At 51.1% G+C, this 16,088-nt stretch overlaps 6 protein-coding genes across 6 annotated transcripts; 1 reads left to right on the plus strand and 5 right to left on the minus strand.

Moving 5' to 3' along the window:
• Positions 1–597: 597 nt before the first annotated feature.
• CC77DRAFT_150774 (hypothetical protein) lies at positions 598–5,391 on the minus strand. The gene is made up of 3 exons (XM_018530309.1): positions 4,123–5,391; positions 2,602–4,071; positions 598–2,554 (listed from the first exon to the last, which is right to left on the minus strand). The coding sequence occupies exons 1-3, from the start codon at positions 5,066–5,068 to the stop codon at positions 705–707; spliced, it is 4,266 nt and encodes a 1,421-aa protein (XP_018384608.1). The 5' UTR covers positions 5,069–5,391; the 3' UTR covers positions 598–704.
• Positions 5,392–6,032: 641 nt separating this feature from the next.
• Positions 6,033–7,672, plus strand: CC77DRAFT_150753 (hypothetical protein). Its single transcript, XM_018530308.1, has 3 exons — positions 6,033–6,371; positions 6,420–6,548; positions 6,599–7,672. The coding sequence occupies exons 1-3, from the start codon at positions 6,155–6,157 to the stop codon at positions 7,516–7,518; spliced, it is 1,266 nt and encodes a 421-aa protein (XP_018384609.1). The 5' UTR covers positions 6,033–6,154; the 3' UTR covers positions 7,519–7,672.
• A 620-nt stretch (positions 7,673–8,292) lies between these two features.
• On the minus strand, positions 8,293–10,180 carry CC77DRAFT_150713 (hypothetical protein). Its single transcript, XM_018530307.1, has one exon. It carries the CDS (start codon positions 9,895–9,897, stop codon positions 8,674–8,676), a length of 1,224 nt encoding a protein of 407 aa, XP_018384610.1. The 5' UTR covers positions 9,898–10,180; the 3' UTR covers positions 8,293–8,673.
• Positions 10,165–11,401, minus strand: CC77DRAFT_1021359 (hypothetical protein). Its single transcript, XM_018525247.1, has 3 exons — positions 11,310–11,401; positions 11,175–11,252; positions 10,165–11,115 (listed from the first exon to the last, which is right to left on the minus strand). Exon 3 carries the CDS (start codon positions 11,095–11,097, stop codon positions 10,465–10,467), a length of 633 nt encoding a protein of 210 aa, XP_018384611.1. The 5' UTR covers positions 11,098–11,115; positions 11,175–11,252; positions 11,310–11,401; the 3' UTR covers positions 10,165–10,464.
• A 590-nt stretch (positions 11,402–11,991) lies between these two features.
• CC77DRAFT_1095716 (hypothetical protein) lies at positions 11,992–12,789 on the minus strand (the record flags this gene model as incomplete). Its single annotated transcript, XM_018529807.1, has 1 exon — positions 11,992–12,789. Exon 1 carries the CDS (start codon positions 12,751–12,753, stop codon positions 11,992–11,994), a length of 762 nt encoding a protein of 253 aa, XP_018384612.1. The 5' UTR covers positions 12,754–12,789.
• Positions 12,790–13,788: 999 nt separating this feature from the next.
• CC77DRAFT_1050984 (hypothetical protein) lies at positions 13,789–14,627 on the minus strand (the record flags this gene model as incomplete). Its single annotated transcript, XM_018527645.1, has 2 exons — positions 13,789–14,561; positions 14,618–14,627. 2 exons carry the CDS (start codon positions 14,625–14,627, stop codon positions 13,999–14,001), a joined length of 573 nt encoding a protein of 190 aa, XP_018384613.1. The 3' UTR covers positions 13,789–13,998.
• Between the last annotated feature and the right edge of the window lie 1,461 nt (positions 14,628–16,088).

A 16,088-nucleotide genomic window follows, 5' to 3' on the forward strand; every position in this document is an offset into this window, starting at 1 on the left:
TCCCGACCCAGAACCCCCTAAGGGGTGCGGCGATAAAGGTCGGAGAATCTCCGCTCGGTCTAGTTGCGACACTGCCGTCTCGTGAAAGGCCGAAGGAAGTTCAAGACGCTCTCTGAACCTCGAGACAACGGATTCCGCTCGAGAACTCGATGATTGAAGTCGCTTTGGAGCTGGGAATGACAGTGGAGTCGCAGGAGGAGTCACTAGTGGCTCAACAGGTTGCTTAGGGTGTAGTCGGTGGAAATTAAAAGACTTTTCTTTCTTCTTTCCCCTCGAAATGGAGATGCACAGGAACTTCATTCTGGTAATAGGGATAGCATGTTTGGATCTATATGATAGCTTAAGTACTATTGAGGACGTTCATCGTTATCTTTACGCGAAGCTTGCAAGACAGTGTTGTCTCATTGTTGACCAGCGTGACTGTGGAGATACAATGCGTGAGACTGAGTGAAAGTGTTTGAGCCGTACTTGGGAGGGTCGAGACATGTCATGACCGTTGCTTCATGCCCATGATCATTGTTCTTTTCTCTAGGCAGATGAGTCTATCTTTGTTGTTGATGCTACAGACTGTACTGTTGTCTTTTGACACATCAGAGTAACACAATTGTCCATCCCTGCCACGTATCGAGATGTTCCATCCAGTCTCATCCAACGTGACTGTTGTCGGTCACTGCTCATGTCCAACTCTTTCAATTGGTAACTGCTTACAACACCGGCATCAGCACCTCGCTCATCCATCTCTTCACATGTTCGCAAAGCCGCCTGTTCTCATGCTGATCAATCCCTTCGCCCCGATTCCTTGCCCCCCATCTCTGCTCTACATCGAGCGCTAGCTCCTCAAACAACCCTGTAATCTCTTCGTCCACATTGTCTCGTGTCAAAAACTCCAAATCGCCTCCTTCATGTAGCCAATGCTTCAACAAGTCGCCGTCAACATGCTTATTTTTGGGGCCTCGTTTCGAACTTTGTCCCAGATGGCGTGGATCCACATCCCTAACCAAGATCTCACCATGTTGGTTCCCAGTGGTGTTGCTCATAAGCACGTTGAAAATGTCACCGCTGCGGGGATTGATAGTATCGTGTTTGTAAGCGCCCGAACGGTTAGCCTTGATTTCGATGAGATTTTGTAACAGCCGCAGGAGCAGACCCGCAGGCTGAGAAAGGATGGATAACGAGAAGACCGTGCCATCGGTACAAGCACCGATAATATCATCAACAATGATGCCGGTAATTTGACCCGCAGTATTCGGACGGCGCCAAGGTGGACGGATATCACCGCGATCGAGACGAATTACTGTACGGGAAAGACACGCCTCGAATAGTGTCGGCGACGCATTGCTGTAAGTCATTACAGGCGGTTGGTAAAGACCCGTTACCGAGCTGCTTTTCTTGTCGGTAAGCAACACAAACCTATCACTGCTGTTGTCCTTTGCGTTTGGCAGGTCTACGACCAGATGTCGCGCGCAGTTGCGCATGCCGCTATCAGAGAATTCTCGGACAAACTCGAAAGTACCCGGGCGTGCTGCTTCAACCACCTTGTAGCAAAGGTGCGAGTGCTGGAGTGTCGAAACGTAAACAAATGGGCGAACGACCGACACATGGATACCTGGAGAATGCAGATCCGTTTTCCCGCGCTGAAACCATCGACCGGCTTCTTCATCAAAACGGTCGATAAACAAGGACCTCCCAACAATACTCACCGTGGTTTGGCTGTCCCAAAGCGCTATACCATAAACAGGTTCGTTGTATGTTGATTGTTTCTGCAAATCTAGCTTCGAGCCAGATTTTCCAGTGTTGAAGATCAGTCTCCTTCCATTGTGCTGAGTCGCGCTCGTCTGAATTCCGGTTCCAACGATGACGAGATTGTACTTTTTGCCTTCTTTGTTCACGAACTGCCATTCGACAATGGAGTATACCCTTTCGGCGTTCATCAGAGGACATTGGGCGACAACGAGTCGTTCTGTAGGCGCATCCATCTCTTGTTTGATCTCCATGTCATCGGTTGATCTGTCGTCTCGAACCCTCAATAACTTCATCGACGACTGCAGGACCCGTTCACCAAGTGGTGGCCCACGCCGCTCTTTTGCCTCCATAGTCGATACTAGTACTCGACGTAGCTTTTTCATGAACAGTACGTTGGTAGGCTTGGCACCTACAATGAGTTTCCGCGGAACGACCTTTGTGTCGTGCAGGGCTCGTGGGAGTATATCCGGAGTTGGACACTTGACGTCCGCATCGAGCTGCGAGAAAAGAAGGCGATCTCCAGCAACAGCGAACAAGAACCCGCCAAGGTTTCTCCCAAAGACATTCTGGTCCGGGAGGAATGGTAGCTGGAATATAGCTGACACTGGAGATTGGTTGTACTCAGGGTGACTGCGGTCAGTAAACCATATAGAGTCGATTTCAAGATGAGAGAATTCGCTTGGAGAGTAGCGTACTCGGCAAAAGTCTGATCCACAAGACACATATGCCGCTGAAACGTTGGTTTCACTAGGTGTTATCTTGGCTGAGGCTGCGCCCATTTGAACAGCGTTCCAAGATAGAGGTGAAATTCCTTCATGTTGTCAGCAACGCCAATCAGTAGCTTCTACTTCGTCTTACCACTATGATCAACTTCCAAGTGAGAACTCAGAAGAGTTCCATCCCGCATTGCACAGACTAGAACGTTTCTGCCCTCGTTGCTCAGAACTACAGCACTCTCACAAAGCTTTTGCAGGTTCTGGAATGTTTGGTGCTCTGTCCAAGAATCTTCCAAAGCTATCGACGTGCTATCATGCGAATACTTGAAGAGTAAAATCTTCGAGTCGAATGTGCTAACAAAGACATATGGGGAGCCGTTGATATCTAATATCTCTATACATGTCGGGTCGTGATCCAGCTGGTGCCTGAAGGATCTCGACCGCTCGAACTTGCCACTCTTGGAAATTGGTACGATCTCTAGTAATGCACGGCCACTTTCTCGCGACGCAATTGCAATAAAAGGGGATCCAGCGTGGGAAGCAGCCAACAATAGTGGAGTATCGAATGCTAATGACTCGATTTGTTTCAATGTCGGTCGTAGAAGTGTACGGACCTCTTGTCTCGTGATCTGAATCGATATATCATCAGACCAAGGACAAGCCGAGATGGTTTCCACTTCTCGCATCAAGTCGTCTTCGAGTGGATCGTCGTCGCTAGGCGTCTGGAATTTGTCCCAAGAGCCTTGCTCCCATGCTCCTGAAAAGTCCGCACGGCTCTCGGGTTGGGTACGAACGACACGGATCACAAGCGTCTCCGGCGGAAGTGTTATTGCGAATATAGCATAATGCTGACTCCTCATCGTGCCTTCTATTTCTGCCATATGGCTGCCATGGTCAACAACCCAGATACCAGCGCAGCCGTTGATACCACTGAAACTGTCATCCACAATAGCTTGTATTCCGCGCCTCAGCTCCGAGATCTCTCCATTTGGTCTGTTGCCGTTGGCGACAAAAATGGACGACCGTTGACGCTCATCTGGCGCGCGTGGACTGGAAAGCTGAGTTACTGCAAGGTCGGTGAGGGGCGTCCAGTTTGGTATCGTGTCGACGACAGAAAACTGACTTGTGCCTGCATAGTGTACTGCATATGAGTATTCAGCCGGCCAGGCACCAATTTTACAAAGCATACCGTCATTGCTCGCTCCGCCCGCAATCAGGAGATCCGGATATTGTTGCGAAATTTCGGAGCGATCGACACTGACACACGAGAAGGCAGTATCAATCCGGCACTGCCATTCGCCAGCTTCATCTATCTCTAGAGTACCCGAAGGACCCCGAACCACGTAGATGATACGCCCATCCTCCCTGGCCACGTAAAAGGCTTCTTTCTGATACTCGGGATTACGTGGGGTCTTATCCCAAGCCGTCCATTTTGGAGCTTGCTTGCTGTCACCTGGTAGAATAGACCGGAGTGTCGTATGATCGATTGGTACTATGGTATGCGCCGGGTCACCAGAGAGGATGTTCTTGTAGACGGAGATGTGGTCGTCTGAAACCAGAAGAAAATCGGGACTACGACGAAGAGGAATGAGCAGAGAAGGCACCATGTCCTCTGAATAGGTTAGCCGAGCCCATCTGCCGTGTCATGCAGTCTTCCACTTACCAAACTGGACGAGATAGCGCTCTGTCCGTGGGGTTGCTCTGCTAAGATCTTGTCTGCAGTCCCAATCGAAGCAAGTAAGTCTGGTCCTTCCTTCCAATACGACCACGAAAAGCAACACGACGTGAAAATCGTCATGCCCGCCTCCCGATGACAGAAAGTCCATATGCATGATCTGCCCTTCGATTGATATAATCCGCTCGTCTTCGATAGGCGCGGTAATCTCGTTGCCCTCTCTGGCCTGCCTCCTCCATTTCTCCATAGGCTTCGTCTTATATAGGATGAAGCGCCCTTCGTGCGCTGCAACTGCTATCGCGCGGCATTTGGGATCTATAGCGAGGAAATTTCCAAGACGATCGAACCGGGAACTTCCTGCAGGTAGCCTGACAGTTCTGTGGCTGAAAGTGGTAGTACCTGTCTTGCTGTGCTGTGCCCATAAAAACATTAATGATCGGTTGGAAAGACTGAGTACGATGATTTCCGGAGGCAGCATATTGCCTTCTTCTCCTGTTGTTGGCTTTCTTTCGATGTGCTTCATGTAGTTCCCATGTAATGGAAGACCAGTACCTTTGGATGAAGGTATTTCGCGAGGCTCACCAAAGACCTTGGCAGTAAGGATGCGACCACCGTTGAAGTTAGTCTTGGAAGCCACATGGTGAATATGGCCATAGTCACGGATCTCTTTGAGTTGTATAGAGTCCTCGCCAACCATGACGATATCTATGAGGTCCCTATGGCGTATGTTGGCCGGGAGAATGAGCTTGCTCAGCGGAGTCTCTACGACTGTCTGCGACAGTATGCCGTATTCGGGTATCTGACCTGATGACCTGGTAGTAGTATCCCGCATTTCAACGTCTTCCCGAGGAGCGTTGGCCATTATCTGATAAGGGTCGAGTGGTCTTGAAACCCACTCACCGTCGATGAGGCTGAGGCCTTGGGCTTGAGCCATTTGTGATCAAGGAATGCTCAGGAGACTGACGGCAAAATGGATCTTGACAATGCCAAGCAAGCGATTTCTGATGCCGTGCACAGTACGGGATCAGGCCAACGCAGGTAGAAGCAACGAACGCACAATGTTCAGAGCTGAGATAGATGACATAGTGCAGCCTGCCGGGGCAGGCTTGTCAGACACGTGATGAGGCAAGGAAAATCAGTAGTAGCAGCTGAAATTAATTGAAGCAACGGACAGCCCGTCGAATATCGCAGGGGCTGTAGTGGATAGTAGCAGTGTTGAGCAGAATAGCAGCAGCGACGTGAGGCAACTGCAGCCGGGATACCTTGGCTTACTGAGGCGGGCTGCTGCAATAAGATGCTGTAGCGCCTTTGGCACACTACAAGAATGCAAAAGGCTAGCAAGTGCGCCCACTACTAGCACGTGAGGCACGAGAGTATACCCGCGTACGTAGGTAGCGTGCCTTGAATGTCAAGATGGCTGGGGGATCTAGATCACCAGATGATCGTGCAGTATGGAGCACGATCTGAGTAGGCTCGGGATGGCTATGTGAGTGGGTTGCAAGCCCCAGCGAGGCGGCGCAGTAGCCGGCCAGGGTGTGAGGAGCCTTGGAGCGTTCGTTGGTGGGTGTGAAGGTGTCGTGTATGCAAGGAAGTGGCTCCAACACTACTCATTTGGCTGCACAGCAGCGTCTCGGGACTGGAAGGCTGTCGGCGAACAGGTCCAAGAGCAATTTCGAGTGGTGTTGTCGGGTTGCACGGCTGTCGTCTCACGTGCAGGCAGCGGGTGAAAGATGTCGATGGGCAAGACTGGAAACGGCATGTCCTAGTAGTTGACATTCACAGTTCCGTGGGGTGCCAAGCGCCTCGGCACGACAAGCAGGAAGGCGCGACCCGTCACGTCAACCTGGCACCAGGGACGCCGGCACGAAGCAGCATGTAATCCACCAGACAAACACTTTGTCCCCCTCTGCATCTTTTTCTGCGCTCTCCTGCGCATACGAGGCCCACGTTGGCCACGTCATCACGCCGTTGTTCCTTGTTGCTGAATATCGAGGGGACGTCTCGAGATGCGGGCATTGTCATGGCCTCTCGCACTCCCTCCGGCTCCGTGTCGCGCTCAGTGAGCTCTGGCAGCTTACCCTCACGACACGCCACGCCCGTCTCCCAACTCACGCCTACCGAAAAGGAGAAGGAATCTCTCGTTCGCGCAGCAATCGACAATGGCGACGTCACCGCCCTGGTAGACCTTGCTACGAGCCCGTCTGGCCTCATCAGCGACACCTTGCGTCGCGCTGCTTGTACGCCTCTACCCGCACAGATTTCCGTATTAGGCTGACACGATGTAGGGCCCCTCTTGCTAGGATGTTCTGATGACGACTTGGGGAAGGAGCCATGTGATCATCTTCCCGAGCACAAGGACGAGCACCAGGTTAGCTTGGACGTTAACCGCGCATTTGTCTACTACCCAAAGAATGGTAAACGCCATGTAAGCTGTTAGTACTTGTCTCTGTGCTAACATGGCCAGAATCCGAGAAGCAGCTTGATCGTCGAAAGCAACAGCTCTCCCAGGTCATCCTCCATGTCCTGCGCCGTCACCCCACACTGTGCTACTTTCAGGGCTACCACGATATCGTGCAGGTCTTCCTACTCGTCCTCGGGCCCGAAGATGCCTCCGCTGCCGTCGCCCGACTAAGCCTCCTACGCATTCGTGACTTCATGCTCTCATCGCTCGACCCAGCCCTTGCCCAGCTCGAACTACTGCGACCGATCCTCCGCGCTGCCGATCCCGTTCTGTACGACCATCTCCCCAAGAGCCAGCCTTCGTTTGCGCTTGCTGGCACAATTACCATGTTCGCCCATAATATACAGGACTACAAGGATATCACGAGGCTATTCGATTTCTTTTTGGCCCGACATGCTGTCATGCCCATTTATCTCTTTGCAGCCGTGGTGCTGTCCAAGAGAGAAGAGTTGCTGGAGTTTGACAAAGAAGATGAGGACATACTCTATGTTATGCTAGGCAAGCTGCCAGAGCCTTTCGACGTCGAGTTTCATATCGCTCGAACCGTTGAACTGTACGAGAGACTACCTCCTGCGTCACTCAACAGTTGGGAGTGGTGGCGCATCTCATCTTCCAGCGTACTCAAGTCGTCTGCAACAAATGCCAGTCTGCGTCATCTCACATTGGAAGACGGAGAGACGTTTTTCTTGCAACAGGAGCAGGACCTCCGCCGCGAGCAGGCTCTGAGGCGCGCAGCCAAGACGATACAGTACATCAAGCTGCGTATTTGGTACCACCGCCGCAGGTATGGAGCCGTTGGCCTTGCCATAGTGGTAGGTACCTTTGCACTATGGCTTGGCAGAAACGGAGAGCTCAGCACTCGATATCCACTCCTCGGACCGATGGGCGACTATTTGATGAGATTCCTTGGTGGTCCAGCATAAAGAGGGTGAACAAGGAGTCAAGTGTACAACAAAAGTGATTTCGAAGCATAGCCTGGCGCTGAAGAAAAAAGTCGGCGTACTGCACCTTGGCGCAACAAGAAGATAAAAGTTTGACAGAGACATTTGTCTCGAATAGAGGCGTCAGGATGGAATAGCCATCTGGCTATACTTTTACCGTTGGTGATACTTCCCTGTCAATTATCATCTATCACTATTGCCACAGTTCCGACCATGCAATTCTAACTTGCTTTCTATGACGCGTTCGACGAGCCGCTGCAGATTGTACTCAAAGTCACAATACCCACAACATGGACACCAAAACCTCGTTAGTCAATGTCGCGCTGTTTTTCCCTTTTCAATCCTTGGGAGACTCGACACAACTTACTGCATCATGTAACGCGCAAGCCCATGTTTTACAGTACTGCAATTGTCCTGCTTCCGTCAACGCGGACTTTGCCTATGGCATCGTCAGTCATGATTCTTCTCCATCACGTGTCTACCCTCGTTCCTTATCTCGTCCCTGTTATCTTCATGTTTCCTTGTTGAGGCAAAAGACATACCTGCATGCAAGCCGCAACTTCCAGTTCGCAGATCTTCATACAGGGAATCTATGATAAAAGAGCCGCAAGTGCGGGGATTCTGACCGTGTTCTTGTAAGGAATTTAGGTCGTTGCCTTGGGATTGGTTGTCCGTGTTGATGCTATGACAGATTCAGGTGTCACTATTATGTTAAGATGCGAGTTCAGTGAGTAAGTTTTCAATTGTGGTAGAAGACTATATATAAGAATGCTCACCATGTATACCAGGCTGTTTGATATACACGCAGCACCTTCCGGCACACATCAGTCCAACGGCCATTCAGGCTACCTGGTGAGCAACTCAGAATGCTCCACAACGGCATATCACAGTGTGGGTGAGCCATGGATCAAAGTGTTTAGATCAGGCTCTAGCACTTCGCCGTACCCGAGGTGGTATGTGCAGCGATCGCAGTCTTTGCACTATCGTGGAGTCAGTCTTCTTTCTTCAGTGTCAAGAGCGTTCAACCTACATCCCAATCCTCGCACATTCTCGCACGGCACTTCTCCATGTCCTCAAGCTTCGGTGAGCCCTGTCATCGTGTTAGTCCATCCTCCGCAGGGCAAATTTACCCCCAGTCTACCATTGTAGGAATGAGAACGTTAGAAAGTGGATAAAGAGAGTACTTACAGCTGAACAGTACATGTACCGCATAAATTCGCAACTACTGACGGTCTCACATACCCTGTTGTCAGGATAGAGATACTTCGGGAAGCCTATGCAGTCCATGTTCCCCTTGGGGTATTCGGGCGTAGGCCCAACAGCTTGGCAGGCACCGGCCCTGTGGCACTGAATCGGTTCTTGCCATATGCCGTTGATGCAAACGAACATGAAGCGACGGTGGGTATCGCAGGCATAATCACCGTGGGTGCACTGAGTGCTATTGGTATGACGCTCGAACTTCGGTGAATCCATGCTTCCTGTCCCACAGTGCGCTTGGCCTGGCCTGTCGGTCTTGCAATCACCGGGAGTGGTGCATTTCTTCTCGGTGTGGTACACTCCATCTTTGCCGCACAGCTGAAGGGCATATGCGTCAGAATCGCACTTCCTATCTCCCGGCACGCATAGCTCTGGTACTACGGAGGGGAAAGGCGGTTCTACCCAGCATTGCGCGACATCGTCACGCTTGACGCACTTGGACGGATTGGGACACATTGTCGGTTTCCAGCTGTTCTGTTCGCACAATTGAAGAACATTGCCCAAGCAGCGAGATTCACCAATCCTACACCACTCAGGTATTGCCGTGGGAGAACGTAGAATGAGAAGTGTGGACGCAACGATCAGTTGACAACGAGCATCGTTGTATTCTGCGCGACACTCTTCAGTATCGCTACAGCTTTCGATTTTGACCCAAGCGTTTTCGGTACTACACATCTCAACTTGTTCTCCGCTGCATCGCCTCTCGCCAGCAGTGATGCAATGCTCGAAAACACTTGGGGCACCTTTAGAGATGTATGACCTTGATTCAAGGTTTTTCGAAGGAGAACGTGTAGGCGGCATGTCGTTCATGAAGGGAGCCCGAGCAATGGCCCGGTGTGAAGATCGTAGGCACGGTTCGACAACACAATCTTGCTCAGTACATTGGCTGGGAGTGTTGGGGTCATAGGCATCGATCGTGCAGAACTCAGTGTCGCTACATGCTTGGATAGGCACATAGTTGCCAAAAGGATCACATTCTTCCACGTTGTTGGCATGGCAGCGCTGAGTACCTGTCTTACACGGAGTCTCTGGAAGTGGGATTCTAACAGAGAAAACTGTTGGCAGAATGGTGACAACAGTCACGAGAATATCGAGGATTTGCATCTCTGGTGAACGTGTTCAACGAGGGGGGATTGGTAACGAGTAAAAGTTGGCAGTAAAAAAGCCAGAGAGAAGGGTGTGTGAATGGAGCTTGGTGTTCGAGAGAACGCATTGATATAATCAAAGAGAAACGGAGAGAACGGGGAGAATGGATGGCGGTATAAGGGTGAGCGTTTGTTGAGGTAGGTGATAGGTGGGTCTTAGGTTATAGGGAAAGAGTTCCTCAGAGACAATCAACGCCCAGACTATGACTCGATTAGGCTTATTAAGTATCCAAATGCTGCCTATCAGGAAAGTTAGTATTCGAATTACACCATGCAGGTTCCTGCGCGAAACATGATTGTGCAGTTGTGCCACGTCGTAAACGATATATTTGAAGTGTTTGTCGGCCTGCGACCTTTCTGTTGGCAGAACTCCGCCTAGCGCCTTGCATAAAGCTCATGTCATGTTGTAAGGAATTATACTAAGAGTTATAGCAGTCTGGCCTCTCAACTTTGGCCACTGCATGTTTTCGGCCAGGTGTTGGCCCGCATGAACGCCTTTGGTCGAGCTTCAGACAATGTCGGCCTCTTATTTCGGGCCTGTGCCATAACCAGCATCGTTCTTGGGGTCCTCTGCCAACAACTCTGCGCTGTATACACGCTTGTAGTCCTGCTCACTCCAGCCCTGTTGTTGAGCGAGACCGCTTAGGCTCAGGCCTCGTGACCTAGTTTTCTTGATCGAATCTCCCTGCGGGGCACCGGCGGGTGTTGATCCGTAGTTAAGGGGTACTACTCCCTGACCGGGGGGTGGGAAGGGGGTTGTGCCTGAAGGTGACGCGACTGTCTGGCCAGCAGTGACGTTCTCGGGTGTTTCAGAGTCAGCAGAGAAGTCTGACGAGACGGATGCTTGTTGCGCTCGCTTCAGTGCGTTCTCGTAGTTGGCCGAGCTTGCTCGAGCCATACCAGGTCGACGGTAGCCAGTGTAAGCCCTAACAGCTTCAGTTGGCCCATTCTCTGTGGCTGTCTCGTTTCCTCCACCAGCGCCCATCAACGGCAGTAGACGTGGATCAGGAGCTGCTGAGTCGGTCTGCGACACGCTGTTGGAAGTGAAGGCAGCTTCAGCTTCGGAACGTGTGTTGGGTGTGAGGCCGGATGGGGTAAAGGCGCCCGATGAAAGGAAGGAGCCCTCGGTGGGCGGCATGAGAGATGGTCGTGAGCTCATGGTGAAGATGGTGTGTCACTGCGAGGTCTTGGTGTAAGCTGGCAGATTCCGCCCATTGGCTGCGCGCATGAACGTACGTGAAATGTGTACACTAAACCTTGGGAGATCTGGTAGCGCGTATCGTGACGGTAGTGTGATTGGTGAGTATTGTTGCCCTGTTCGTTGGACAGTTAGCAGAGTGGTTCCCCTGAAGGACCGCAGAGGCACCGTACCGAACGCTCAGGGTTCTTGGATATGCAGGTGCAGTAAGAGAATCGTAATTCTTCGTCGCCGCCTCCCTTAAGCGACTGTTATCTATTTGAACAATAGCGGCTGATGCTATGCCATCATACCTTGGCGGGTGACGTCTTTTCAGGGTCCAGACTTGCGGGGCCCCTAACCGTACAGGGCAGCCATCCGCGCTGCTCAATCAACGATGCTGTCGATTGCAACCAGCCGCAAGGGTTTTGCTGATCGCTTACCTACTTGATGTGGAGTGGCCTTTGTGCAATAGGCGGGAATGGTCCGGTTGCAAGCTCTGAGCGGAGAGAAGACGTGCACCATGCATGTTACGGTGCGTCAGGGCGTTGTTGACTTTCGGAACACGGGACATGGGTGAGTATTGATTCTATTAACCTCAACTGAATATCCACCCACTGTCTACCTACTCCCATTACTGCGAGATCGAAACCCTAAACCCCTGATGTGTTTAAACATTAACTCAGATACAGCATACGGCCACTGCGCCGAGTAACATGATCTTGCCCTCAAAATATCAGGGCCGTTACGACGAAACTGCGAAGCTATGAGACAGTATCTAAGATGATGTCAGCGAGGAACTTCGCTAGCAACTGATTCGAAGTCCTTTAACATACAGCAGTACTTTGGCCGCAAAATCGTTCAACAAATGTTGACCTAAAGGTTGGAGTGGCAAACACCAACGGCCGCCTCCACGGTAGCAGTAGCCTTGGAGCTGCACGCGACGAGGTCAGAGATAGCAACCGAGACATCAATGCCGACCTTGGCTCCAATAATGGGGAGATCAATGTCGACATTGGCTTCGATGGCGGCGAAATCAATGCCAGCGCAAGTAGCGATAGCACCGAAACCCGTCAACCGAGCGGCAGTGACGCAAGTACCACACGCCGCGTTTTGGGAGCAACCTGATCTGGCTGATTTTATGCGGGCATCGAGGGAGGCCAGAAGTTGGCGTTCAACGCGACGAACGGATTCAAAAGCGTCAGTGACCTCGACTTTGTTGGTTACGGCTGCTGGTGCAAGCTGGCGGCGTGCGGTCTCCGGAGCGATCATAGCAGAGAGCTCGACCGAGATGTCAGTGAAGACAATTTGTTTAATTGGAGCAGGCCAAGCTTCGACGACTCCAACAGGCTGCTGAAGGATAGCGGTCCAGTCTTCGACCTTGATTGTGGCAAAGTCGTCAGTGTTGAGTAGGTTGACCATCGCATTGGTTGGAACGTCGCATTGCTCGGCAAGGTCCTCAATTCGTACCGCCCCCACGGAGACGTCAACGTCGACATCGATATCGGCAGATGCGTCGATTTTGGCCAATGCGTCGATGTTGGCAGATGCGTCGATGCTGGCAGATGCATTAACGTTAACAGCTGTTGCCATACTGGCAGTAGCCAGAAGCAGAATCTTGACAAATGAAGTAGTCATTGTGACTTGAATTAGTTAACGAGTGTTGTAATTAGGGTAAGGAGTGAAAAGGGTGGGTGAGATGCTTGAAAGAGAGTAGTAGTGAGATAGTGTTTAAAAGGTATGCGCTTCTCTCACCTTTTATAAGTCTCACGGCTTCACCAAACATAACTCGCCGTCCTCCATGACTATCAGAACACAGCTTTCGATGTCGGGCCCGGAGTGAGTAATTTGCGACATAGTGCTAACCATCTCACAGAAATTTGTTCTATTGAGATCAAGATACGATGTCAGCAATGGTGAGAGCATACCAAGCCTACAATCATTGCCTAAGGAAGTAACAGCATCAGCCCTAAGGACGGAACGACTCATGTTCTCTCCGAAAGTGGCTCACTCCAGACAAAAGCAGATCTATCAAGCAATGGCATTCAGGCACCAAGCGAACAGACGATGCCAGAAGAGGCAATTGAATTGACCCCAAGGACTTGGACCACTAACCCTAAGGGCAAACAGACACCAGACGCCAGCGACGGGTATGGTCTAGTCTCCCCTGACTGCCTCAAACGCTCCAGAACAGATCAGCCCAGTTGCCCACATCAAGGGCGGCCCGAACAGACCGGTCCGATAACTCCGACCTATCCGTACAACTGGATCGGTTCGTCCGTCTAGATCTGTCAGACTGTCTAGGCCGGGCCGATCACGGTCTTAAGAAGTTTCCAAACAACATTGCTCCTATCTCTGCCAAGCACGCTACGTCGTACTTCACATCTTGTATCTGCCATAGTATATCTGTATATTTGTGGCTGGATTCAACTAGTCTCATATAAATCCTTTCTAACTTGGTGAAAGCCTTCTTGTCGCATCCTTAGCATACTCGGCTTCATTTGCTCAAATTAGTCCTCATCGTATTCGGGGAACCGGACTCTAACGTCAGCATCTGATGCCTGCAAGGCTTTGGGTAAGGTACCTGAGTAGTTTCTGAAAGGGCTCAGGCTGATGGCATCTTGGTCCAGTATGTCAGTAACACTGACGCGTCTTTGGGGATCTGTCGACGACACATCAGGAGCAATTGTTGTATTTCACTATCTATGGTAGGGAGCGACTATAGTACCGGTAATGACTGGCTGAATAAGATATGAGAGATTACAATTTGGTAAGACACAAAGAGATCCAACATCCCAATAACCACTCTTAATGCGATAACGATCATTCTCAAGGTTACAGACCAAGCCGTGCGTGTCCAGTATCGAAGAAGGATATTCGAATCTACAGGACCATCTTGTGGCCTTGACGTATATGATCACGAAGTTTGTCCAGGCGGTAAAACTTCATGTCGCAATCGTCAACAATACACTTTAGTATAGGATCTTGGTGCTTCCGCATGTGGCGGCGGTAATCGCCAGGGCGGCGGAAGGTCTTGGTGCAGCCATCAGCGGTGCAGCTGATGCGCGTCTCGGCAGTGCGGTGACGAGCGTTGGCACGTGCACCAGAAGGCTGGTTGGGTTGTGCGACAACATCCATCTGCGCAGCAGTAGCTGGAGCAATGGGTTGGAAAGTATAACCCGTTCCTGCCATAGGGTACGAATACTGAGGCGGGAGAAAGTCGGGCTGGGGAAGCATCGGCATCGGCGTCAAGAAGCTGTCACCCATCCAAGGAGCAACGAAATCATCGAAGGCAAAGTTACCGGACACACTAGCATCTCCGGTGTATGGGTAAAAACTGCTGTTGGTGTTGTATGGATCCAAGAGGCCAAGGGTTTCCTGAGCAAGAGCCTCATGCACAGAAGAGGTGCCAAGTTGTTGCAGGTACGCATGGCCCGGGCGCAGACCTGTGGGCGCTAGTCCGGAGAGTGTGTCGTTGTTCAGAGGTGGACTACTGTCCCACGAAAAGGCATAACTGCATGGTGTTAAAACAAATTACCTATGATTGGTTGCGCCACCGAGTGTCTGTGCGCTCGCGGCTGCAGTCGACGTAGCTAGCTGAAACTCCTGCCAGCTGTAGGCGATTTGTCTACCTTCGTCGAAGAACTCCATATCTGGGTTGATATTGTCGCGCGATTTCGTAGGAGATGATTGCTGATACGGGTGGTTCATGGTAGTGAGGGATATTCGTGAGTGGAATGACAAAGCCGTGGAGGAAGGCGCAAACAGTGCACGATGGCTAGTTCGAGTAGGCGACGATGGTTGTCAGAGCGACAAACAGAAGCTGTGGACAAAAGGGAGTAGGTAAGAAAAGCCAGGAAGACAGTCTGATGGAGAGCGCTAGGTACACACACAACAGAAGGAAACATGGTCCAGTCAAAGGGCGGCCAATGGCGCAACGCTGTTACGAAGGGCGCCTGTTCGCTGAATGATTGGTTGATTCTCGTCAGCCTCAGCCCTGCACACCTTCAAAAGGCTTCATCTAAGGCTGTAGCTTTTCGACGTGAATAGACATGTACAGGCTGCACACAACCTTGATTCTCCGACTATGGACTGCAGCGAAGTCTTTCGTTGTGATCAGTGCTCTAAAGCTTTCAACACTTTAGGCCGCTACAAGTAAGCTTACAACCTACCAGCACCCTAGTCTTCTACTAGATGCTGATATGACAATAGTCAGCATTTGAAGACACACTCAAAGCCATTCCAATGCGGCGAATGCACTAAGAGCTTTGCTCTGCGTTCTGATCTTACTAGACATGTGCAGTCACGGCACCGACTTGGCGTAGCTCGACATGCATGCCCCGTCATGGGCTGTTCATTTCGTGCTTCTCGCAAGGACAACATCCGTCAGCATCTCCAGAAAATTCATCCAGAAGTCCCTATTGGTGCCAAAAAACCTCGGTCAAGTCGCCGTCGAGCGGACTCTCATACCATTCCGTCGTTGGTTCCACTTAGTGTATCGTCAAGCACGCAAAGCGACATGCCATTGGAGAATTTCTCCCCACTGATGCAAGCAGCATCGAGAGGTAACATTAGTTCTGTGGAATTCATCATTCGACTAGGCATCGACGTCTCTACACAAGCCGATGATGGCTCTACTGCTTTGCATTGCGCTGCCAGGGCCAACCAGATTGAAATGATTCACCTTCTCGTTTCTTTGGGAGCCCAGTCAGATATCCTCAACAAGAATGGGAGGACACCCCTACACGAGGCTGTATCCGGTCGTTGTATACCCGCGTTCAATGTGCTTGTGGAAAGAACAGCAGATATTACGAATCATGTTCTCCGCGAAACGATAGAGACAGGACAGCATGAACTTTTCCAGCAAGCTTGGGAAAGATGTCACAAGGAGATGCTTGGGACTATCGGCCGCAGCCTTTTCGATGTTGCAGCAAGCTCCACACAGACAGCGACTATGGCTACATTACTGTTGC

Source organism: Alternaria alternata (genome assembly GCF_001642055.1).
Source record: "Alternaria alternata strain SRC1lrK2f unplaced genomic scaffold CC77scaffold_13, whole genome shotgun sequence".
Lineage (NCBI taxonomy): Eukaryota > Fungi > Ascomycota > Dothideomycetes > Pleosporales > Pleosporaceae > Alternaria > Alternaria alternata.